Here is a 26,148-nt window from a genome sequence, read left to right on the forward strand (position 1 = left end):
GGGCAATCCAAAGAATTTAGAAAAATAATAATCCCATCCTTGGCTGAAATATCCAGGTCAAAATATCACACAATCTCAGACTTGGAAGGAATCTCTGAAGTCATCTTCACCACTCACACCTGAAGAAGAAATCTATTAAACAACCACCCTCTTCTACTCCACCCCCAACAACAAGCCCCTTGGCGGTAGCCCATTCTACTTTTGAATAGTACAAAGCGTTGGGAATTTTTCCTATCATGTTCAAATCATCAAGTAGATTTGTGACCTCAGTGATTTGAATATCTCCTCCATGGTGCAGGCCACAATTGTCTCTCTGCACAACATGTTTTATTCTTTCATCTCTCTCACATGTTCATCAGAAAGGGTCCATTTAACATGTATTGTTTTTTACTTGTCTTTTCCTGATATTGTGAAACATAAAACTTGTTCACTGGTTATTCCTTGCCCTTGTGCCATGTTCAACTCAAGTTTTGTTTATATAATTTTTTGCTTATTTCTCTGATCACATCCTTTACTCAAGGGGAATTTCCACGTGTAGGAGTTCCTCATTCCAGTGAAATCACAGAACCAGTCTCAATCCCTATCTTTTTTTTCATAATTCCTTTTTTTGACAGTCAGTTAACAAACTGACTATCCCCTCTAGCCTTTCATAGTTCCTTATTTGCTATATGCTATATATTGCTCAATCAACCAAGAAATATTAAGTGGTGAATAGATTTGTATAGAAAAAAAGGTAGGTTGGGGTGGCTAGGTGGTGCAGTGGATAAAGCACTGGCCCTGGAGTCAGGAGTGCCTGGGTTCAAATCCAGTTGCAGATACTTAATAATTACCTTGCTGTGTGGCCTTGGGCAAGCCACTTAACCCCATTTGCCTTGCAAAAATCTAAAAAAAAAAAAAGAAAGAAAAAAGGTAGGTTTCTTTTTCAGGAAGATATTGAGGATTATCAAAGAAACTTTGCGATTTTCCAAGGGTATTCTAACCTGCTCCTCTCCTCCTGTTTTAATTCTGGCCCAACCCAATGTTCATTTGCATATCTGTCCAAGATTATTTGTGTATATTTGAATTGGCTGAGATGTTAACCATTCCATAAAACTTTCCCTGGTTTTCCTACTTAAATTTTTATCTTTTTTTTTGTCCAAAAATGAATTTGGTATGAGCATGAGGATACCTCCTCAATTTTGGGGAGTCTGAGGAAATATATTGAATACAATCTGAGCTGGACATCTGAAAAGCAGGCAGAATGATCTAGTGGAAAACACAGTCACTTTAAATTTTAAGCATAAGTTTCTTACCCAACCTGGATCCTTAGTGTCTTACTATTACAGAGATACAAAACTTGAAAACTGGAAATGGCTTCAATAGTCATTGGTAACAGTAGTTAACAAAAATTCCATCTAAAATATTCTTTGTTAATATTTTTTTTTTAGATTTTTCAAGGCAATGGGTAAAATATTCTTAACAATGATCCTAGAGCCTCTACTTGAAGATCTCTGGTGTTGGAGAACCCATTACCTGTAGAATGAGCACTTTTCACCTGCCCTGTGACCCCAAAAGGTCACTTAATCCCTCCGGGCTATAGCTGTCTCACCTACTGAGTACTGACTTCAGGTTTCTGATAAGGAAAGTTCTTCGTAAACTCTAAAGTGTAATAGAGATGTGAGAGATTACTCTTAACTTATTTGCCCAGATGACCTGTTTATAGACCCTCCTAGTGAACTGGGGAAAGCAGGGTTTTGTATTTCCAGAGTCTGGAGCTATTAATTCTTAGTTTCCCAGAGCAATTAATGAATGCTCATCGATTTAATGATCTCCTTAGGGTGACATTAAACCAACTCTCAATGGGTTGAGCCCATTTTTTTCAGCTTAGCACCCATCTCTCCAGTATGGTAACACCCGTGTGGTTCATTCTTGGCAAAGCAGGAATGAAAGGGATCAGAATTGCAGTCCACTAAGTTCAGAAAATATTTCTTGGTTTCCTGCTAAACATGATTTCTTGGCTTTCTGGGAACTTTTCTAATAATATCACTTTTTAGAATAACTCAATTAGAAAGAAAAGTTCAAAAGAAGTAACTAAGACTTTTTTCCCCTGTTTTTATAAGTACCTCACAATAATAACAATTGACATTTATATAAATCCTACAAACTTCAAACTAGTTATAGTATCAATGATCCCTGTTGTTTATTTCATTATATCTGTTGTCATAACAGAACTGTTACCTAGTGGGTGATTGATATTTTGAGATTCACTTGCAGAATTCAAATAGGACTTTGGGAAGACATAATCCATTAAGCAGGTTTGCTTGATATGTTGACTTTATTTTGGTAGGAAAAGAGTTTTCTCTAAGTAAAGAACCCTGAAAATGGAGTTCATAGAAAATCATTTTCAATGCATCTGAACCACTTTTACAAGTTTCTGGGTTCAGTGAGAAGCGATTAGAACTGGTCAGGAAAAATCCAGGAATTGAGGAGGCCAAGTTTTCTGTTTTACATTTACTGTGAATTTATACCTATGTATGTCTGATTTGCTATGTGTGAAATAGAGATAATATGTAGCTCTGGGTTTACTGAAAATACATAACAATACTGATGGCAAAAATATATGTAGGAGTTTAAGTTTGCAAAGAGCTTTAAATATGTTATGTCTTTCAATCCTCACAACAATCTTGTGAGGTAGTGCTATGAATCCCCAATGAGGGTGAGTGAGATTAAGTGACTAGTTTAGCTTCATCATAGTGTCTGAGGCAAGAATGAATTTAGGTCATTTTAATTCCAAGTTCAGTATTCTACAAGATATTAATTAAAGTGTGTTCTTTATGGTGCTAAATAATCACATTATTCTTATGTAGGAAGCAGTAATGTACTCTGAGACAAATGGTTTGACACATAAAAGAATATATCAGCTTAGTCAAACCACTGGCACTGCCACCACCTTAATCACCACCTCCCTCATGCTCCACTGGAGACAACTTGGGATGCTGAGCTATTTTCAGGAAGAGCAATGCTTCATTGAGCAGTGATCTTGTTTCCACAGTCATCACTACAAGGGAGCAAACCCTATGGAGAATGTACCAGCATCAAGACCAAACACTGATCGTCTGTACCACCACCACTACAAACATCAATCATTTTGTGTTATCAGTGGCCATTGGTAAGTAAGCACAGGATTTTGGTGGGGGGGCAGCACTGCCCCTCAGACCACTGGTGCTGATTATTGCTAAGCTCCAATAATCGTTATCTAGGGCAAAATTCCCTATGAGGAAGGGCCAGCCATTTTTCACAAAATACTGTGAGGAAGAGACAGGGTAATTCAAACCATCCCCACCACTTGTCCTCTGATTTACTTGGAAATAGCCCAGGACATTGTGCCTGAGAGTCGATGGAGGAGTAACACTGTCCAAGTCATTGACCCATTTCCCAAAGAATCATCATCATGAATTAGTCATTGTAGAGATGGACCTTACAAATACATCTGGGGTGCAGCAGCTGCTTCTTCCATAGCAGACATAGTTACTGAAGGCCCAGAAAAGGAAGCTCCTGTCACCAACATCCTAGTCCTTGTCACATAGTTCAATATCAGAAAAATAGTTCCTACATAAGAATGTGATTACTTATTTATTTATTTGTTTATTTATTTTTAGGTTTTTGCAAGGCAAATGGGGTTAAGTGGCTTGCCCAAGGCCACACAGCTAGGTAATTATTAAGTGTCTGAGACCGGATTTGAACCCAGGTACTCCTGACTCCAAGGCTGGTGCTTTATCCACTACACCACCTAGCTGCCCCTAAGAATGTGATTATTTAGCAACATGAAGAAGACACTCTAATATCTAGTAGAATATGACATATGTAGATGTAATTTATCATATATAAATATAGTGATATGGATTATAATAAATGAAAATAAAACTATAGTTTTTATTAATGAAGATTTATCACTATCTACTTTGCTTCTGTACTCTATCAATGAGACTTTTTGTCTGACTTGCAGGTAAAATCTCCCTTAGGTTTTGTCTACCCCAAAGAATGTGAGCACTTCAAGAACAGAAATTGCCTTTATTTTCTTTTTGCTTCCCTGTGCTTATTACAGTGCATTACTTACAATAAACACTTAATGCTGTTTCATTCATTATTCCACAAATAAATTTATATATGTATATATATACATATATATATATATATATATATATATATATAAAACATAGCATTATTATTGGTGGTAATACTTCTTATAATATTCTTCTCTGGCATTGTCTCCTATAATCTCTCATGTCCTCTGTATTTAGGCTACTCTTAATTCTTTTAAATAATGTTATAATTATTTGTGCATATGTAATCTATCTCTTCCTTCTTTGAGATGAATAAGTTTCTTGAGGGTACAGATTGTGATTTCTCTGTATTTTTCTCACTAGAGTTTTAGCCTATGCATAGCAGGTACAATTCATTTCAGTCATATGAATAAAATATAGCTGAAAATTCAGAAACTTTCTCTAGGGCTTTTTACAGTAGTTATTATACTATTTAGACAACAGATTGGTTTTTAATGGCCATATTCAACATGCCCCTACAAGTTCTCATTCCTATACATATGCAAAGACTGGGTTTTGCATTTACCAAATCTATATATGATCATTAAACTGGCGAGTACATTTCATTTGGATCCATTTACAGAACCTTAGAATGATGTATTTTTCATTACTTAGCATTTCTAGATTAATTTTTTTAGTTCTAATTATCAAGGAGAATGTAAAAGGACTTTAGGATCATCTCCACATTTTTCATCCTGAAATAAAAGTGTAGTTCATTTTGGGGGGCAAATCCTGCTTTTTTTTTTTCAATTACTATATACGCAAATGGTCAAAAGGTTTCATAACAAAGGTTTAATTAGAATAGTTAATAACTATGTTTTCCAGAGTGTCTGAGTCATCCACAGTAATAATTAGGGAGTTTTGTTCCATACAAAATGCTTTATTTAACCTTCATGCCTTCATTCAGATAATTATACAAATGCATACATTTAAAGGGTTAAATTCTATTTCAGTTCACAGCTCAATTCATAGGAAAGTTGAATACAGAAAAGCAATGCACCAACAGAATATGTCTGAGACACCATTAAAAACGATAACACTTGTTCATTTAAATCTCTGAGAATAGACTGGAATAATCATCCTCTGACAGAATTTCATTAGGAGGGTCTCCCTTTACATTATCATAGGGCAAAATCACCATTTTACAGTAAAAGAAAAAAAAAGCTCTGAGTATATTTACAATACATACACTATACATAAATACAAGAACAACACTTACATAATATTAATAAACTTATAACAGGTGTTGTCTAAACACTACATAGTATATAAATGCAGAGGAAACTATTGGGAAATTAGATCTTTAGATGAGCTTTGAAGAAATAAATTTCTTTGCAATTAAAAACCCTCTGAACAGAAAACAAAAGAAGATTCGAAGAATTAATACATTTGCTTTCTAGTCTCACAGGGGAGTTTTATCTTTCAGTGGGCTTTGAGAAAAACTCTTCTTTCCCCTACATCCCAGCAAAGTGAATCAGGTGCTGTGCATCTATTCAATTTCTTGTTCAGAGGCTCCAATCCTAGAATGAAAATTTTCAAACTATGGGGGTGGGTTTTTAAAAAAAATTTTTACACAGAAAGATCTTATGACCCAATTATCATATGTACTAAAGTAATGAGCTAATAATTGTTAAGGGGTGTGGGGGGGTAATGCCTACTTGATTTGGCCAATGATTATGTTTTTCTTTATTCTCTTGTTTCTTCAAATACAGCTGTGAGAATTGTTCAAAAGAATATGATCTCTGAATGGATCCCCTCCCCTCCCCCACAAAAAAGCAGTGTCTAGACTACTACTAATTATAACTAAGTTGTATTTAAGTGGCAGGTGGGTATCTTAAAGGTGGTCTTGTCTGATCTCTTCACAACACAGAAAGTTCGGAGCAGGCTTTTGGCTATGGACAAACATGAATTTGCTGGTTTCTTTCTTTTTTTTTTCCCAAATGGACATGTTATAACATACTATATATATTTATATATAAAATATATAAATATATATGTATGTAATTGCATTATGATCCAATATGACATAATAGGTAACACAATGTTTTTCAAGCTGGTTTTGTAAATACTTCTGTCACTTCCTTTAGTGAGTTGCTTTGTGATGTGATGTAATCTGTTCCACACAGATGTGGGAAAAAAAGAAATACAAAGGATTTTCTTCACAGTCACCTTCCCTTTGGTGTTTTTTTTCTTTAAGTTTCAAATGTGACAAACTATGAACAAACAGGTTGTAGGAAAGAGCCTTGACTATAGGCACCAGTGCCCCATTTTGACAATACCTATGCAATGTAATACAATTTAAGAAAGCTGTATGAGCATCATTACAAATAGAATAGCATACAAATTCTGCTATGGAAACCAAGTAAATCAAAGATTCAATAATTCAGGATGCAAAAATTTCCTCTATATTTTAGGCTATCCCTTTTGAAGAATGGAATATGAAGGAATGAAAGATTTTGTATTCTCACATTTGTAAAACCCATCTTTGTAGATTGTGGTCATTCCTTTTACTTAGTTTTAAATTGTGCCTCTCTCCACAAATGTAATTCTTTTTTTTTAGGGTTTTTTTTTTTTTTTTTGCAAGGCAATGGGATTAAGTGGCTTGCCCAAGGCCACACAGCTAGGTAATTATTAAGTGTCTGAGGTCAGATTTGAACTCAGGTACTCCTGACTCCAGGCTGGTGCTCTATCCACTGCACCACCTAGCCGCCCCCACAAATGTAATTTTTGAAGAGTTTTAAACTGGTCATTGGTAAAGGCAACTAATCAATTCACATAGGAAATTACTTGTTCTACATCCTCACACTTAGTACAAAGTCTGTTGTTTCATACACATTTAAACATCTGGTGATGAAAACTAGAATGAGAAAGTCCTGATGTGATTCTTTCTACAATTCATCATTTTTCAGCTCATTTAGGTTTGTGGTTTTTATGTTTTTAAAAATTATTGCTTGTGAAACCTAACTAATGGTGAACAATGACCACCTAGAGTAGAGTCTGTATTCAGAATGTTGCCTTTCAACACAGAAGGGAGTTTGTTTATGTAGGTTTCTCTCTTTCTTTCTTTCTCCCCCTCCCCTCTTCCTATTCCCACTCCAAGTATACCAGGGAGAAATATCATAATTTCATAATTTAGGAAACTCAATTGTTCTGAATGTTTTCAAATTCTATTAGTACATCAATGGACCAACATTGTCAGAATTTTATCATTTAGGAGATAGGGGAAGAAAAAATCTGAATTTGTCTCATTTCTATTTACAAAATTCAACTTCAACATGATTGTTATCATAAACATCAATTTGTGTTCAAAACTATTTAACATCTTAAGAGACTGCTGTAAAATGATAATGCTGAAAAAGGATGATTACTTTTGAATACATGCTCATTATACTAGCATGGCAGTTTGTACATCTTCATTCACCATTGGACAGGTAGTTCTTGGGAGGCTATGATATTAGTTATAATGAGGTGAACATTTAGAAGAATAAACTCAATCTTGGAAAAAAGCTATTTGAATGAAAAGTGAAGAAGAGAATTCAATCAAGTTGCTAGATTGTGCCAACAGAAAGTCAAATAAATAACTTATTTTGGCCTGAATGATTGAACTCATTTCATCAAATTTGTGTCTGGGGAGACACAATGCCAAACATTCTGAAGAAAGATGTAACCTCTAATGAGATGCTTGGATTTTAGGGTAGATCCACCTATTTAGAGAAATAATCATGATTGGCAGTATCCAGACAACTGACTGCATTTTTCATCCTTCGTTCAATATGTATGGCTCAATAACTACATTCAGAAGATCTTTCCTTAAGAAGATGAAGAATTTTGTGAAGGAAATGCAAGATCCTTTCCTCATTAGGACTTTGTTCTGGATTCCATTGCTCCAGTTCTGTTCCTCTTAAGATTCTGAGAGGAGTTAAATACATGACCTGGGTTTACTTAAATCTTGATTTGGATAAAATAAATGGAAGAGAACTTAACTCCCCGTTCACACTTCATCAACATCTCTTATCAAGGTTCAGAGCTTCTTCGGCTCTGAAGAACTTAAATTTTAACTGACAAGAACAACACTTTGCGATGTGGAGCAGAGGTGCTAACAGGGCTCACATTGTCCAAACCACATCATTCTCTAATGCCAACCATGACTCCATGGTTTAGTAGTGAAATATCTGGGAATGGGGAAATGGGGGAAATGATGCAATTAAACAGAGTAATTTTTGGACTGCTCTGCAAACCTTGACTGAGTGATTAGCTGATATCCCTAAATGTTCTAAGTACTCCACTAGTTTTTCTATAAAAATGATGTAGATTTTGTTCACCCAAAGACATGAGAAAAACAGGTGAAAGTGGAAAAAGAAACAAAAAAACAAAAAGTTTTACATTTAATAATGTCTCCTACCAGCTGAAGTATCTAGTAATGTTTATTTTTATTGGCTATCACGCATCTTCCTCTCAGAGAATACCGGGTATGATTCATTGGAAATCCTTTATGAGCTCAGGGTAAAAAAAAAAAAACCCATAACAAGCTATAATTTGAATTGCCACTGCATATTGTAGGCTTTCTTGATTAAATCTGCATTCTTCCTTTGCATGAATAACAACATTTTACTTAAGGTAAATGATACATAAGAGTTGGAATGGTAAGGATAAAATAATGGGTTCTTTTGGGAGTCATAAAAGTGAATAGATTTATTGAAATTTATTTTTTTCCAATTAATCAGGGGAATAAGTGCTAGTCTAATGAAGCAGCATTATTATTGCTGTGTGAAAAGTATAGAACATTCCATCAGTTACAATGTATGTATGCGGACAGGCACTTTGGGGTTTTATTCATTTCTGAAAAATGGGTATTAGCTTATCTCTGTCACCAGCAAATGGGGATTCTCACTGCTACTACCATCACATAGCTTCTGTTATCATGCAGCTATACCTAACAGAACAAAAACTCCCTTTGGAATTACCCAAGAGTGACCACCTGTTGGAACTGTGGGATCTTTTGTCCAAGGAACATTTTGGCAGAGGGAGTGAGATAACTGAGAAAATAAAACAATTGTCTACTTCTCTCTCGAGCACATTTTAAACACTAGAATACTCCCATGCAGCTGTTTTCCCCTATTCAGACAAAGGCATTTTGAGTTTGGAATCAGTTTCCAGGGACTTCAAATGACTTCATTGTACCCGAAGCTGTCCTAGACAAACCAAAACAAGTGGCCACTCTTGGCTGTACACACTCAACATGTTCTGACAAAGTAGAACAATTGAGACCCTATAGTAATATGGCTAATTGTGTGGAAGATTTACAAGGCATATCTGAACTCTGTGTATGTATGTGTGTGTGTGTGTGTGTGTGTGTGTGTGTGTGTGATGAAAACTAGAAGCTTCCCCTCCAACATACTTCACTAAACTATTTACAACCTGTGTAAAATTGTGAGTTTGAAAATATTTTCCCACTATCACATATATTACAGAATATTCAGACTGTTACAAGTACAGTAAAATACCTTCATTCTATTTTTAAAAGATGCAGTATCCTTATATTTAATTTTCTTACTAAAAATTGGATTTCTATTGAAATTGTTCAATATTTAACATATTTAAAGTACCAATGGGCATGGGCTGCTAAACACATGTTATTCTCTAATGAAACTGTGAAAATATAGCAGTTTTAATTTGTTATGTACATTTTTAAGCTATAAAATGCAGGCAAAGTCATATACAGCAATAGAAGCTGATTTCCTAGTAAGGTAAATAATTTATTTTTCCAGACAGCATGGAGTATTACAAAATCTTCCTTTAAAAATCTTCTTGGTTGGCTATCATGTAAGAATATGTATCCATGAACAAATGGATATGCCACTGGCTACATGTATAGAAAAGTATATTCATGTGCATATTTTAGGGGTACTTTATATAGAGAGGCAGGCAAGGTGATAATGATAACAGAATGAGAAGATGGAGCTCATTGGCCTCTTCATACATAAAAATAAACAAATTATGTTGGAAAGGGAGGTTTTTAAATAGTATGCAATAACCCCCATGAAACTAAGGGAGATTTTTTCTTTTTTACTTCCCACTAAAGATTTAGTAAGAAAGTATACTTTACATGCTAAATTTATAAGGGGGTAAATTCTGAGATTGGACCATGAGAAATGGGCATTGGGCTTTTTTTGATGTCCATTAATATTCACAAATCACCTTTTTAAGTCCATTGCCATCAGAATTTAATCCGCCCTACAATATGAATGCTGGTATTCTTAACACTGGTTAACTCTGCCACCTTTTTTACTTTAAATGGAAAGCTCCCTTAAACGTCAATATTGCAGCCACATTTTGAAGTGGCTGAAACCATGATTAATAGGAGTATATAATACAATTGAAGGCCTCTACTTACCAGATTTATTCAACTGCACCTTTGGTAAGTATTATAAAGTACAGAATAAGGAGTACTGCATCTTTATCCCTGTGAAATGGTCATTGTAATGCATTGATTTCAAAGTGCAGAATAGCTTTGATTTATAAAAGAAATGGTAATTCAAAGTTGGTTTTTTTAATTCTTCTATTCAAAAACAGAACACTAAGTTATTGTGTGAGTGTGTTTTTTCTCCCCAAAAGCTATTGACTCTTAGACTTTTTCAAACACGTGAAATGATCTTTCTAATCATCTGGAAGCTGGCACTAGTAAACTGTGGCATTTCGTAAGTTCTTTTGCAGACAATCATCTTCCTATCTACCTCTTATTTAAACTTTAAAGTGAATAAAAAAGTGCCCTTGTTTAAAAAAAAATGGTGTGGTTTACCTTACTGTTATTCAACTGCCTTTGAAAACAACTATTCTATAGTGTTTCCTAAAACTGATGCCAGACATGGCTGCCTAAGCTTTAGGGTGAATGCCTGTCCAGATTTCCCTCTTAACAGCCTTCAGGGAACTTGTAGCAAGTTACAATGAGGATCTAAGATTTATGCGTGACTGAAGGGAAAGACAAAAAAGCAAACTTTTCCTCAAATAAGAATATGATAGGAGAATCTATTAAAATGTAAAAGATTGGAATCCTTAATCTTGACATTACTTTAATTCCCATTGAAATTTTGGAGATCTACAGCGTGCAAAGAGATGGAGGTTCAGATATTCTGCATCGATCATAAGATTGAAAAGCAATTAAAGGAAGAGTGGGAAGGTCACCTGCATTCATTTATGTCCACACCTAGCTTCAACTTAAGTAAAAAAATGAAATGCTTTCCTTCAGTGAGGAAGACCATAACGTTTCCTAGGGCTCCACCTTTTTCTCTGTTCACTATGTCCTGTGCTTATAACAGAAATAGGAAATGGGTGCTGAGATAAAACAGAGGCCTTTCCATTCCTGTTGGGGGGGGGGGATTTTCTTCCATTCGAAATCACTCTGCCTCCTATTTTTTGTGGCAACAAAATACCCATAATGAATTCAGAAAGCTCACTATTAAGTAAGTTGCTATTCACCTAGCTTGACCAAAATAAATTCCAGTTTCTAGGTTTTGATCTAAATTTTTTAAATTATTAAAGTGACTCATTTATTTATTTGTGCTTGATTTCATTTTTTTTTTAAACTACTGGATGTAATGATATGTTCAAGAGGACAAGGGTGAACAGTGACGGGTCTTTTCCTTTAGCTTACTGTTCAGGTCTGGCTTTCACTTGCTGGAGAGGCAAAGGAATAGTTTTCCCTTGTTCCCTCTTTCCAATTTTATAAAAGAAGAAAATAATCATTTAGATCTGTGCTGAATCTAAATCTAGCTATACATATATATATCTCAAGGGACTCATAAATACTGGGCTTATTGCTTTATCTTAAACCCAAAACTATCTGTAACCACTGAAGAATGCTGCATGGGGAAGATAAATAGATGGACCCTTTTAGGAAGAACAGCCCTCATGAAGTCAACTGATTTTGAGAGGTGGGGGTGGGGCAATGGGAAGGTGTGAATGTGATTCATTACTCTCTTTTGTCTTAGTAGCTATTTATCCAAATTGCCAGTTATTTCCTATTAAGACTAGGAGAAGTTGAGGAGTGGAGAGGATGGGGGATGAGGAGCAGAGGGGGGGGAGTCATACACAGTAATGGATAGAAAAACTTTCTAGGAGGTAACACCCAGTGCAAGGCAGCAACCCTAGTCTGAGGTGGTTTGGAGTTGCTCAATTTTTCTACTGAAAAATTGGCAGACAATGTGGAGCATAGATTTATACTAAGCTTTTAACCTGAAAACTGTTTCACTATTATTTGAATGTTATTTCAAATACTTTTAATACTATCAGAGACAAATCTCACTTGTTTCATTCAATGTCCCTAGTTCCTGCTTCAACAGTCACTTTTCAGAACAAGATTATAGAGATTTAAAGATAATCCCAAACAAGGCTACTTCAGTAACCAAAGTTATTTCAGACTGTTCAAACACTTAAAAATGAGCTAGGATCATTGTGAGGTTAATTTGTGCCTTTCCCGAATCCAAGTTTTCATAATTAAAATATATTGCAAAGGTCTTTCTGGAGACCCTTTATAGCTAAGCTATAAAAAACTTGAACAAATAAAAATAACTCACCAAACTTCTTTTACCATATTGAGATGGGGGAGGAAAACCCCAGCTCTTAGTGAAAGAGAGGAAATTATTCTTTTTAAAAGGATGTTTGTTGGTAACATATTGCTTTATTTATCATAGACTTGATTCATTACAGATAAGCTCATACTTTTTTTGGGGGGGGTGGGGAGAAAGCAATAATTTTATTCAATTCTTGATGCAGGAAATCCAGATTGAGCATACCTGCAAAAGCCAGTGAGGAATCAATGAGTCTAAATATAGTTTAAAAAAACCAAAAAACTGTAGAGAAGAGCCCATGGACTATTCTCTTCTTCTCTGCTTTCCAAGAGTAGAAACTAGCACCATTTCAGTCTTTCCTCTGGGAGCATCCTCTTTCCACTCATTTATTCCAAGGAGAGTTGACCAGGTAAGGTAGGGGTACCTTCCCTTCTATACCTGCCTTGGTTTTCTAGCAACCAAATGGATTCTAAAACATGAAAGGGGGAACACAATCTTTAACTGTATCACTCAATGGAGCAGGACAGCAAACGACTGAAAGATTACCTCAACATTGTAAAAGTAACTAAGACATCAAAAAAGAACTGTTTTGTTTGTGTGTTTTGTGTGTGTGTGTGTGTGTGTGTGTGTGTGTGTGTGTTTAAACAATTCCTTTACTAAGTATGAAAATTGGTAATATGAGTCCTCAGTGAAGTTATTGTAGGAAAGTCCTTTTATTCATTATTGCTTTTCTCCTCAAGAGGCGCATTATTTCCTTCTCCGCTTTGTCTGATTTTTCATGTTCACTGACTTTGCTTGGACAGCCACACCTCTTACCTTGGTGCCAGTGTGTCTAAGAAAGTTTCTTTTCCTGATTCCTTGTAATCAAATACTAGGGGCTAGAAGAGATGATGCCTAGGTGACAGAAAACTTCACTTTGTAAAGGGGCAGTATTTTTTTTTTTGCTGTGTTGTGTGTGTGTGTGTGTGTGTGTGTGTGTGTGTGTGTGTGTGTGTGTGTTTTAAGAAAGGCTCTTCCTATACAACCCCAAACCATTTCTATACTAGTCCATGTCAGAGCAGACATTTGGACTGGACCTCAAATGAAACATGGTTTGTCCCCTTTTTGTTTTAGCAGATGGACAAAACGGAAGCAAAAATGAAACAAAGAACGAACAACAACAAACAAATGAGAGATTAAATGTCGGTTTCCTTAAGGGCATGGCATGACGACAAGATCTTAGTGCCACCATCACCACTGCAAAAGTCTGCTGGAGTGTGCCCTTTGATTTTCAGGTAATGGAACCTCTCCAATAGATTCTTCTCATCTATTTTCATGCAGCTTGCCGGTAACATAAATTGGGCGTGTTTTCTACATTACTTAGATGGTAATCCAAAAAAAGGGGTGGGGTGGGGAGGATTGGGCGATAATAATCCAAGTTAAAAAGGTCTTGCTCTTTGCCATCAATTTGTGGTAACTGATTTTTAAAATATCAATAAGAAAATGTCTGACAGCTGAGAAAATGTTTAAGCTACAAACATCTTTAAACAGTAGAGGACACAGCATGGAAAAACAATGCCTGTCTCTTCAAGCATCTGAGTCAACTCGTCTCCCGGGCCAGCGTGAGAACGCTGCTTGGGCGGCCGTGGTGGGGTTACCTTCAGATAGAGAGGAGAAAAGTACCATTTCGTTTTCCTGCTCTGGTTTCAGACATCATGGGATGATGATGCCCTTTTGTGTTAACACTGTGATGGGGATTCAGCCCTGCTGAATGGGGTGTGGCTAAGAGAGCCAGCTCTTAGGCTCCGCTCCACTGGACAGGTAGCATGCCTCAGACCAGCATGTGTCTCCGACGGTGCAGCGCCAGGTGATCTGACCGGGAAAAACTGCGATCACAGTCCGCGCACTTGAATGGCTTCACTCCCGTGTGTTTGCGGTAATGCCTTGTCAGTTCATCCGAACGAGCAAACTTCCAGGTACAGCCTTCCCAGGTACATTTGTATGGTTTTTCTCCTGGGGGTAAAACAAAACAAAACAAAATACAACAAAAAATATATCTTTGGTGCTCGATAAAGTTAAATAATAATTCAACCAGCAGTTCATGAGTCGACCATTACTGTTGTTGGATTATTTCCCACCTCCTGGGATGGGGGCAACATTGACATCTATCATCAACAAAGATGGCGCCCAACCATCTTTATCAAAAGATCTGCAAAAATGAAAGTACTACTTCATTCATGTGATGTACCTTATTCTGATTAGAAGCATATTTATAACCAAAATTAGCTTAAGCCATTTGTGTAGGTAATGACCAAGCACACCCACACATCCCCAATCCCCCCCCAAAATCCCGCAAATATATGTAGACCCAAGTAGACTTTAAAGCACAGAAAACTGGATAAAAATAAATTTTCAGAGGCATGAAAATATCAAGTAATCTTAAAATACCTACCATGCTAAATAATAATTTACATTATAAATAATAGTTTACATTCATTCATTCGTTTTACATGGCACCCTTAGAGTTTACAAAATACCTTCTTCAAAGCAAACCTAGGAAGAACAGTGGGTCAGATGTGTTATCCTAACTTTTTTAGACGATGAAGCTTTTACCCAAAGGGTTTAAGTGATTCACATTAGAGTCTGTAGAGCTGAGTGAAATACCTAGGATGCAAATTCGGATCTTTTTTAACTCCCACGATAGAGAGATAGTTATGGATAGAGCCAGTGAACTGTAGTGTGCATTGGATAGAGAACTGGGTCTGGAGACAGTAAGACCTGAGTTCAAATCTGGTCTGCAACACGGTTAGGTCAGTTACTTAAACTCTGTTTGTCTCAGTTTCCTCAACTGTAAAATGGAGATAATCATAGGCTCTACCTCCCAGGGTTGTTGTATGAAGCAAAGGAGATAATATTTCCATAGTGTCTGACACATAATTACTACATATGTATATATATGTATATATATATATGTTTTAGCTATTATATCATACTATCAATAAAAAAATAAAATCGCCTTTATTATTTCTGTGATGTCAAATTGGCAGAACCTGTATAATTTGTCTATTTCTCAAACATAAACCAATTATAATACAGAAATCTAGTTTTCTGTATTATAATTGATTTATGTTTGAGATTTATTCTCCAAACTACATTGTAGGTTAAATTGGGGTGAACAGGTCTTCACTCCAGTCCCCCCCCAGTGGCTTTCAACATAATATACACTTAATAAAGTAATGAAAGAATGAATGGGAGCAAAGTTAGAGATCATGACAAAGAGATTCTAAGCCTCTACTTGCCCTTTAGTATAAAGAGCAGTGGGACAAATGTTCTGAGAGTTATTGCCACAGACACTCTGCCCCCCATTTGTGGTCAGGGCTGCTGCCAGGGTTCATTCAGTGGCTTTTTTACCCTCTTGGGCCCGATCACATCTTTTCTCTCACTGGTAAGGAATATGGGCTATGCCCAGATAGTTGGCATCAATAGTGATATACACATAAGAAATCATGAGGACATGTACAATAATAGGAAATTAAATGTAGAGAAAGTTGTTGGACATATCTTCACTCCCTCACTATTCTATACCTTTCCCCCTTCTTTTCTATTTTCTATTAACTCATTAAGAAGTTGGAGAGATACTTATCAACATTTTTTGAAAGTCATAGGTACGTGATACATTTTCTAGTCAAAATGTCCAAGGTTAAAGAGAATTACTACCATGTTGATTTATCATTTCTCATTGAAAAATGGAAAGCCAGAAGGAAAATGAGTTTCCCCCCCTCTCACCTCCCCGTCCCCCCCCCCCCAGCCCCTCCCCAAACACTCCTAAGTAGAGTTGGCCATAGGACTTGAATCACTACCTGGGAATTTCCCGGGGGGATAACAGCAAGAATAGATCACATTTATATATCACTTCATAGAATATAAATTACTTTTCTTACAACATCTCTGGGAAGCGAGTGGTGGTTAAGTCAGATATGGGGGTACTGTTCCCAGGATATACAATGTTTAGATAGCTCGAGAATATTTCAGAATGACAAAAGACCGACCAGATCTACAAAGTAACTGCAAAGTCTGAAAAAAGAAAAAAACAGATTCAAGAAAAGATGAGTCCTCCATTTTTTAGGCAGTAGTTTTGGGTACCGCATCTGGGTTTTTTTTCCCTTCCCTGGAATGCCCATAATGGAAGGGAAAAAAAATTCTTGATACAAGTGATATTAAGATCCAATCCATGAATTAGGACAACCTTGAGAAACTTTCTTAATCGGGGTCAAGTCCCATAAGTCATTGTATGATTAAGACGTAATACGACCTCCTAGTTCAGTTAACTTGTAAGGACAGTAAAATATGCAAAAGCTTGGTCGGGAAACAGATCTGCTTTCCAGAGTCCTCAGGAGCTCCCAGGGGGACGGGACAAAAGCTGACCCAGGTGCGCTGTCTGTCATTCAGAGTGAAGGCCCTGTCCCCATCCAACCCCACACTTGGTCCCTTCACCTCCTTTTGACTTCTAGTATCAAGGTCTTTAAACATTAATAACAAACTGTCTGACAGTTCGGACACTGCCCAAACACAATGCTCACAAGGATGGGAATGAGGGGATGATTCCTTTTTCACCCTCCCTTGGCTGAATAGTGTCCTATTGGACTGGGAAACTGATAAACATAGTGTATCAGATATACAATGTTGTGCTTTAATGAGACCTCTGGACTACAGAGAAACCCAAACTTATTGATATAACTTAATGAGCAGCAGCTAGGTGGCCCAAGAATGTTGGGCTTGAAATTAGGAAGATTCATCTTCTTTGGTTCAATTCTGACCTCAGAAACTCACTGGCTGGGAGACCCTGGACAAGACACTCCACCCTGTTGTCTCAGTTTCCTCATCTGTAAAATGAGTCGGAGAAGGAAATGGTAAACTATTCCAATATCTCTGCCAAGAAAACCCCAAATGGGGTCATGAAAAATTAGACATGACTGAAACAAGGGAACAACAATAGAAATAGCACATCACTAACAACAATCGCCACCTTTATCTAGAAAAAGTCATATTGTTATCAATGAAAAGTGTAAACTTGTTGAAACTGGAAGTTTTAGATCATAAGTTATGAAATGATTGAATGAAGAGCATTGATGGACTTCTGACAACAGCAATTCATACACAAAGTAAAATTCTGATATAAGTCTGTGATGACCCCACACAGAAGGTACAGGTAATTGGAAGAAAATATCAGATTCTCAAAGTCACCATATGTCATCAGGGCTGATGCCAAAAAGCATGCTACAGGTCAGACATGAGTGAGCAAATGATCATTAGTGGATCGACCACACAAAAGCAATAAAAATTTCTGTAATAGTTCAAGGTTTTCAAAGTACTTCTATTATCTAGTCCTCATAGCAACATCATAAAGTAGATTCTGGAAGTGTCATCCTGATTTTACAGATGAGACAAGTGACTTGTCCAAGTTCATGTTAGTTAATGTCATATTTACTGATTCCAAGTTTAACACTATCCACCATCCCACCCTGACTCTTAACAAGAGGACAGTTGTCAGTACTAAGCTTTACACCTCCCTGGATGGGAGGTCTATAGCTGGGTTTCATTCATTTGTGTCCTAGTTCCCAGACCTTTCAAGATCCTTTTGCATTTCCTTCCATAGGTTATTTATTCCTTAGCCCTTACCTCCAATCTCCCAACCTTTTGTCTATCCACATGCTCAGTTCTCCCCTACATCATCTTCACTAGGTCATCCCTATTCTCTCAAGCTATTGTCTTCTATTTGCTTGTCCAAACTCCTAACCAGAGTTGTTTAAACCTGTTGGCTCTCTTCCTCATCACCCAATCATGTTTCAAAGCCTTGGAATCTGACTTTTACTTTGTCATTCTATTGAAAAACTACTCTCTCCAAGGTTACCAAAGATATCTTAACTAATTAACCCAATGACTGGTTTTTTCCTTTCATCACATCCTTTGGTGGCTGTTGACAATCAGTCCCCATCTCTTGGTTATTCTTTATTCCCTTGGCTTCCAAGACTTTTTTCTCTTGGTTCTTCTATCTGCCTGACTGTTCCTTATCAACTTTTCTAGAAAAATCATCCATCCATTAAGTGTAGATATTTTCCAAGACTGTTTTGAGCTTCTTATCTTTTCTCTTTCCTTCATTTTATTTACTCTCTTTACTGTAGTGATCTCAAACAATCACTAAGTCATTATTAAGCCCTACTTTGTGAGGCATTGCAGATACAAAGACAAAAATCAAACAGTTCCTGGTCTCAAAGAACTTACTTTTTACTAGGAGAAACAATGGTTCTATAGGTTAGTATACACATAGGAGTCAGAAGGATCTGAGTTCAAATCTCTGAACTCTGATTAGGAGTGTGACCTTGGACAAATCATTTAATCTCATTGCCTTGCAAAAAAAAAAAAAAAGTAGATTGTGGAATAGTTACTTGAATGTAGAACATGGTGCCTGAGCAAAGTTCTGAAGGAAGTAAGGGATTATCAGAGGTGGAAGTGGGAAGGGAATATGTTCCAGGTCTGGGGACTGGATAATACAAAGCCACAGAGATGAGAGGTAGGAATGATATCTGAATGGAAGAGAAGGAGATCTACTTTGGCAAGTTGTGGAGTATAGTAAGGGAAATAGTAAATAATGAGGTTTTTATTTCTTCTGTTAACTTCTATTTTCCTTCTCTTCAATCTATATAAGCTCCTATTGAGCCTTATTGCCATTATCTGTCTTTTACTGGCTTCTGGGTCAATCTCCTCACTTTTTTTCAAGTAATTAGGTTGAAAAGGATCCTAGAGTTTCAACTAATCTAATTTCTCTCCACATCATGAATACCATCTCTAACATACCTGTCAAGTCTTCACCCAGCCTCCATACAAATACCTCTAATGATAGGAAACTTGATTCCCCCCAAGGTGGCTCATGTCTTTATTAGCTAGTTTTTAATTGGTGCCAACTTTTTTTCTTATTCTGAACCAGAATCTGATGCTCTGAAACTTTCAAACACTGATCTTAGTTCTGCCATAGAGGGCTAAGGAGAACAAGTCTAAACTGTCTTCCATGAGACAGTCCTTCATGGAATTGAAGACAGCTAATACATTTCTTCTTCTTCAAGCAACAAATCCCCATTTCCTTCAATTGATCTTCACAGTGCTGTGAATTACTCTCTTCATTCTAGTTCTGAAAATACTCCAACTTGCCTGAATCCCTTCTCAAATGTACAGTATGTGATGGATTGTGGGAAGATCTCTGAACCGGCAATGCCTGGATTCAAATCCTGCCTCGAGGGACAAATCATTGAAGAAATCTTGGTAGTCTCACGAAGTTCTCAGATAACTATAAGGAATATTTAATAAAATTTATTTCCTCCCTTCCTATGAATTGTCTGATCTATTCAGTAGAGGAAAAATTTCTCTGATAAAATCACAAATTTGCCCAAATACGATAGAGTTCACTTTTTTTGTTTTTTGCCAATGGTCATTCCTTTTTTTTTTTCAGTCCAGTAGATTAGCCTCACATCACCTCCCTCCTATTCCCAGATCATCCTGCTGAGATTTTTTTTGGTAAAGAAGTTCAAAGTTTGTCTTAAGGAAACATCCTCTAAGTTTCCATAATTGCTAACTTAAAATAGAGCTAGCTCATTGAGGAAGATAAGAAAGTAGATTTCTTAGTTGGACTTAGTATAGGGCAGTATTTCTCAAAATGTGTTGAGAGGAAAACATCCCATATTTTACATGAACCTTATGTTGTTTGATAACAGGTATTAAAAATCATTTTAGAGGATTTTATTACAAGTCAAGAAAATTTTCTGAAGGAATTATTTTTGCAAAACACTTCTAAGTGCTAGGAATCCATATACAAGCAGAAAGACGATCCCTACCTTCATAGAACTTTCATTCCAATAGGGTAGACAATGCATAAAAGGGAACTAAAGGGGAGACTTGGGGTCACACATGGTATAGAAACCTAGAGATTTAAGAGTAGAGGCAAGAAAGGAGTGAAGTGTGAGCATGGCAGGCCTGGGCATCCTCCTTAACATGGAAGTTCTAGAAGGAACCAGTCAATCAGAAGGGAGAACATGGAGACTTCCAATGTGGGAAGTCTAGGACTGCAATGAACTTCCAGGTTGAAGAGATTCCAGGGGCATAGTAAGAAAGGTCTGGGACAGCCTGGAGCTCGATGTGGAGAAAGAACAAGGATTCTGCCAAAATTCAGTTTCAACAGAAGGCTTCTACTATCCTTATGGCCAGGAGCTAGACCTACCTGTGTGACACAATTTTCTCATTTCTCCCACATCCCCATGACTTTTGTTTGAGGGGTTTTCCTAGGTCCTTTTTTAGGTCCCTCTCCTTTTCCTAGAAGAACTCATATGGTCCTCAGGTAATTCCAACCCAGAGCAACCTCCAGCAGGCCTATCAAGAATAGTGATGAAAGATTTAAATACTGACTTTGTGATAGACCATTTAAGTCCATTGTTGAAGGTTCAGCCTAGCTAACTTCAGAATCTCAACACCAGACTGGATATGAGGTGAACCAACAGTGATCCCTGGGTTTCAGTAAACTGTACTAATCCTAATACATTGGGGCAGCTAGGTGGAGCAGTAAATAGAGCACCAGCCCTGGAGTCAGAAGGACCTGGGTTCAAATCTGGCCTCAGACATTTAATAATAATTACTTAGCTGTGTGACCTTGGAAAAGTCACTAGACCCCATTGCCTTGCAAAAACAAATAATAACAACAACAAAAAAGAATCCTAATACGTCAAGGATCTATGATGTCATTGGTGTATACATTTGTTCTACCAATGCAAATTCCAACAACTACACTTCTTAGTAACTTCTCTTTAAGAATTATAGTCCCCCAAAATGCCCCCCAAACAAAACAAAGCAACAGCCCAAAGACCTTGAAGTGATTAAAATTCACTCCTCATTCCCTTCATTAGAGGTGGGACATTATAGATACTGTCTGACTCAGGAAATAAACTGGTTAGTTGTGCAAAAGTATTCTTTCATTTTTTTTTTTGGCTGTTAAAAGGAATGACTCATTGAGAAGGGGAAGTGAAAGTGATATATTCAGAAATAAAGGTGATAGGAAAAACAAAAAAAGTTAATAGTAGTAATAAAAAAATACGAATAGTAGGATATCTATAATTTGCTTATAGCTTATCTCTTCAGAGGTAGGAGAAAGTTCTAGAAGGAAGAATTAGAAAGTGGGATTTTCGAACACATTGTGTGATCAACTATGATGGACTTAACTTCTCTCGGCAGTTCAGGGATCAAAGACAATGCTAAAAGACCTATGATGGAAAATATCATCCACAGCCAGAGGGAAAAAACTATAGTCTGAATGCAGACCAAAGTATACTATTTTCACTCTTTAAAACCTCTTTTTTTTGTTTTTTCTCTCCTTTTTTTCCCTCTCTTAGTTTTTTTTTTCTATCCTTTAGTTTTAAGTCTTCTTCACAACATGACTAATGTGGAAATAGATTAAACATGACTATACATGTATAGCTTGTAAGGAAGAAAGGAGAGAGGTAGAAAAATGTCAAACTCAAAAGTTTACAAAAAGATAAATGCTGAAAATTATCTTTGCATGTAATTTAAAAAAATAAAATAACATTCAGAAAAAAGGCACTTAAAATGATGTATGTATGTATATATGGGGATGTCAACATTAAGTTCTGAAGAAAAAAATGTGATGTGGAAGCCAAAAAAGGAAATGCCATCAGGAACTGATGGCAGTAGAGTTTCCAGGAATCTGGAGGAAATTAGTCCTACTGTCATTTGGAGTACTATGGTCAGTTTTGGACCATATATTTTAAGGATGTTGATAAACTAGAAGGTGTGTAACACAGGAAAATAGGATGGTGAATAGCTTTGAGTCCATGACATATGAGAATTGACTAATAGAACAAGGCTTGTGGGCCTGGGGAAAAGAAGACACTGGGGAATGAGATATGAGAAAAGATTAGACTTATTCTACTCACACCAGAAGGCTAAATCAGACAAAATAATATGGATATTGAATACAAGATTGATGTCAGGAGAAACTTCTTAATAATTAGAACAGTACAAAAATGAGAAAACTTTTCATGATAAGTGGTAGGGAATGTTGGATTTGGAGTCAAGATGACCTGGATTAAAATACCACTTCAGACAACGGCAAGCTGTGTGACCATGGGAAAATTTTTTAACCTCTCTCTCTAACTTGTTTTCTCATCTGAAAAATTAAAGATTTGGACTTGAAGGATTTAGGGTTTTCTAAACCTATGATCTTAGGATACTTGATGTTCTTCATGGAGAAATTAGAAGATCACTATTGGGTTTGTTAGACTGGAGATTCTTTCTGGTTAAACTATAAGGCCACTGAAGTGACCTTATAGTTTAATGCTTAAATTCTTTAGTTCTGAGATTCCATATTGTAAATTACAAAGGGATGGTGCTTCTTGTCCTCATTATGACATGCAACTATGAGTTTGACTTTTTTCTACCTCTCTCCTTCCTTTTCTTCTCCTCCTCCATGACAGTGAGTAATATCACATAGGTTATATGTGTATAGTCGTATTATACCTATTTCCATATTAGTAATGTTATGAAAGAAAAATAAAAACTAAAGGGAAAAACCTATGAGAAAAAGAAAAAAAAAACATAAATTAAGTTTTAAAGAGTAAAAATAGTATGCATTGGTCTGCATTGACTATAGTTTAGGATTTCATATAACTTGGGCAAGCATTGCAGATGGATTTTAAGTTAGATTTGGATCTGATCAGGAGAAAGGTGGATGGCATTAGCAAAATTATATTCTATAGTAATTTCAATGAAATTATGCTTCTTGGTATGAGCAAAGTCCACCTTTTTAATGTCAATAATTTCCCAGTCATGTTATTCTGCTGAAAATCTTATTTTTGTTCATTTGTTTCAGCTGTGTTCAACTCTTCATGACCCCATTTGGGGTTTTCTTGGCAAAGATACTTAAAGGGGTTTTCTATTTCCTTCTCCAGTTCATTTTACAGATGAGGAAACGGAGGCAAAAAAAAATTTAAGGATTTGGTCATTGAATGAGTCTTTCTAATCCCAAACTCAGTGTTCTGTCACTGTACCACCTTCCTGCCCCTTGAAAAAAAAATCTGAGACTACAATAATCTCAGTCCAATCCAAGCTTTAAGTGACTCAAAGGGAAATGAAGAGACATTCAGTAGGTATCTGTTACCTGTAATTATTTGTATTGTGGAAATGTCATATATTATAAAATCAAGGACATGAAACTGTGATAAGGTTGGCCATAATAACAAAAGTGAGGCATAAGAGATGGAGAGACCCAATTTCTTACTTATATTCATTGAACAATAAAAGAATCAGATGACTAAGACTGACAATTCATTACAGAATCATTGGAGGTAGATATTTTCATCAACAAAATCCTTGGATTTACTGATTTAAGTTAAAGTAAGCTGAGATCATGATTCTCAATTCTATCTTTTCCATGATGGAATTTTCATTTTTCTTTGAGCTATTAAAATCCTGGTTAAAACTCTAAATCAATAGTGAACAATATTTTTTTTAAATAGGTCAATTCTTTTTTTAAAAAGATTTTATTTATTTTGAGTTTTACAATTTTTCCCCTAATCTTATTTCACTCCCCCCACCCCCTACCAAAGGCAATTTGCCAGTCTTTACATTGTTTCCATAGTATACATTGATCCAAACGGAATGTGATGAGAGAGAAATCATATCCTTAAGGAAGAAACATAAAGTATAAGAGATAGCAAGATCAGACAATAAGATATCATTTTTTCCCCTAAATTAAAGGTAATAAATAGTCTTTGTTCAAACTCCACAGTTCTTTCCCTGGATACAGATGGTGTTCTCCATTGCAGACAGCCCCAAATTTTCCCTGATTGTTGCACTGATGAAATGAGCAAGTCCATCAAGGTTAATCATCACCCCCATGTTGCTATAACAGTCAATTCTTGGGCAAGGAATTTTTTTTTAAACCTGTATTAGCTGTTGTAAATTATTTTATGCTTTTTAATGTCAGGCTAAAATTTGTGCTTGTGACCTGAAGCAATTTAATCACAAGGGGAACACTATTATAAATAAATAAAATGAAGGCTATAATTTTAATTTAACTCACAAGGCTGAATGCATAAAAACTAATAACAATATTAGAATAGTTTGTACAAGATAAAGAGCCCTATCTAAAGAGGACCAGAAAAGCTATATAATGAAGAACAGACATTATTTCAACCAAAAAAGGAAAGCATGTCAGAACACTGTAACCCAAATTTAATTTAACTAAGTTAGTGGTAGGTGGATTTTCCATGAAGTTTTTTCCTATGGAAAGAGTTGGCTGGACAGTAAAAATCGTCAGATGTCTCATCAGGGACTGTTTCTAATGTCTGCAGCTGTTATGTGTTGAGCTGAACAATGGAGATATTAAACACCATTTCCATTCAGTTTTGAAGGAGGAGTTGTAGACTGCCTCCCCAATGCATTTAAACTAGTTTTTAAAATGCTGCATTAAAAAAAAAAGTTTAGTTTCTTTTTTAGGAAATCTGCACACTACAAATAAAAAACCAGAACATGCCTCCCTTTTCGCCCCCCCCCACAACAACACCCATAGAGCTAGAGTTGAACACATTTGTCAAATCCTACATTACACGCAATAATTTAAAAAATAATTTAAAATTATGCCACTATCTGAAGATTATCTATCACTTTCTTTCTTACATTGTTTATGAAAATACTGTAACATATGGCAAGTGATAAAGTAAGTTTCTCTACCGATATCTCTAGGGACACCAGCTTTAAAGGCAAGAAATAAATTTAGCCACTAGTGAATCTTTTAAGAATAGCCCCCAAAGCATTAATTGTGTGATTTTTTAAAAAAGCAATTTAGGGTCTGAAAATGGGATTGAAAAAATATCTATTTCCTATTGAAGCTATATTTGGGATCTTTTTTTTTGGGGGGGGGTATTGTTCTGAACTGCAATTTCACTGATGTATCAAACTTTTGGTGGGGTTAACTCCCTCCTCCAATGTAGTTCAATTCAACACAGCAAATTTTTACTAACTGCCAGAAAGAGTGCTCAATGTATAAGTATTGGAGAGGGATCCAAAGACTCTAAGATGTCACTTGCCAATGGCTGAATGCTAGTTTGTCTTAAACAACTGGTCTTGATTTCAAGGCCAGTCTTTTATCTTTTAAGTCATGCTTATTCTCTCCAGTTAACAGAGCCTTCCTATACTGTTTTTAGAGGCGTAAGTAATTTTCTAAAAATGCTGCACAATTGAATAAAACCAGACAAGACTTTATTCTATTCTTTAGTAAGCCTACACTAAAAAATGCCAACATCTTAACAGGAAAATGTGCCTACAAAAGATAACAGCAAGAATCTTAACATTTCTGAATTTAAAATTCCTTAAAAGATTTAAAGAAGAAAGCAAAAGAAGAGAATTAGTTTTCAGAAGATCAAGACCTTTTTTTTTATGATTATTCTACAGTTAGGGTTCAT

General features: G+C 36.1%; 1 protein-coding gene and 1 long non-coding RNA gene across 8 annotated transcripts in view; one reads left to right on the forward strand and one right to left on the reverse strand.

The window, feature by feature from the left end:
• KLF12 (KLF transcription factor 12) overlaps positions 1–26,148 on the reverse strand; it is a 687,410-nt gene that overhangs the window by 172,267 nt on the left and 488,995 nt on the right. The window contains exon 6 of one of the 2 annotated variants that reach the window (XM_074191809.1): positions 6,575–14,641. The exons of the other annotated variant lie outside the window; for it this stretch is intronic. Within the exon in view, the coding sequence (XP_074047910.1) occupies positions 14,460–14,641 (182 nt within the window). The 3' untranslated portion in view covers positions 6,575–14,459. Of the gene's footprint in view, positions 1–6,574; positions 14,642–26,148 lie in introns of those variants that run through there. 2 annotated transcript variants of the gene reach the window in all.
• LOC141491166 (uncharacterized) overlaps positions 13,400–26,148 on the forward strand; it is a 28,588-nt gene continuing 15,839 nt past the window's right edge. Inside the window, exons 1-3 of one of the 6 annotated variants that reach the window (XR_012469502.1) lie at positions 13,400–13,547; positions 13,763–13,923; positions 14,339–14,619. This is a non-coding gene — a long non-coding RNA (uncharacterized LOC141491166). Of the gene's footprint in view, positions 13,924–14,338; positions 14,620–26,148 lie in introns of all 6 variants that reach the window. The other 5 variants (XR_012469501.1, XR_012469500.1, XR_012469498.1 and 2 more) reach the window with 5 other exon arrangements.

This window comes from Macrotis lagotis, chromosome 6 (genome assembly GCF_037893015.1).
Source record: "Macrotis lagotis isolate mMagLag1 chromosome 6, bilby.v1.9.chrom.fasta, whole genome shotgun sequence".
Taxonomy (NCBI): domain Eukaryota; kingdom Metazoa; phylum Chordata; class Mammalia; order Peramelemorphia; family Peramelidae; genus Macrotis; species Macrotis lagotis.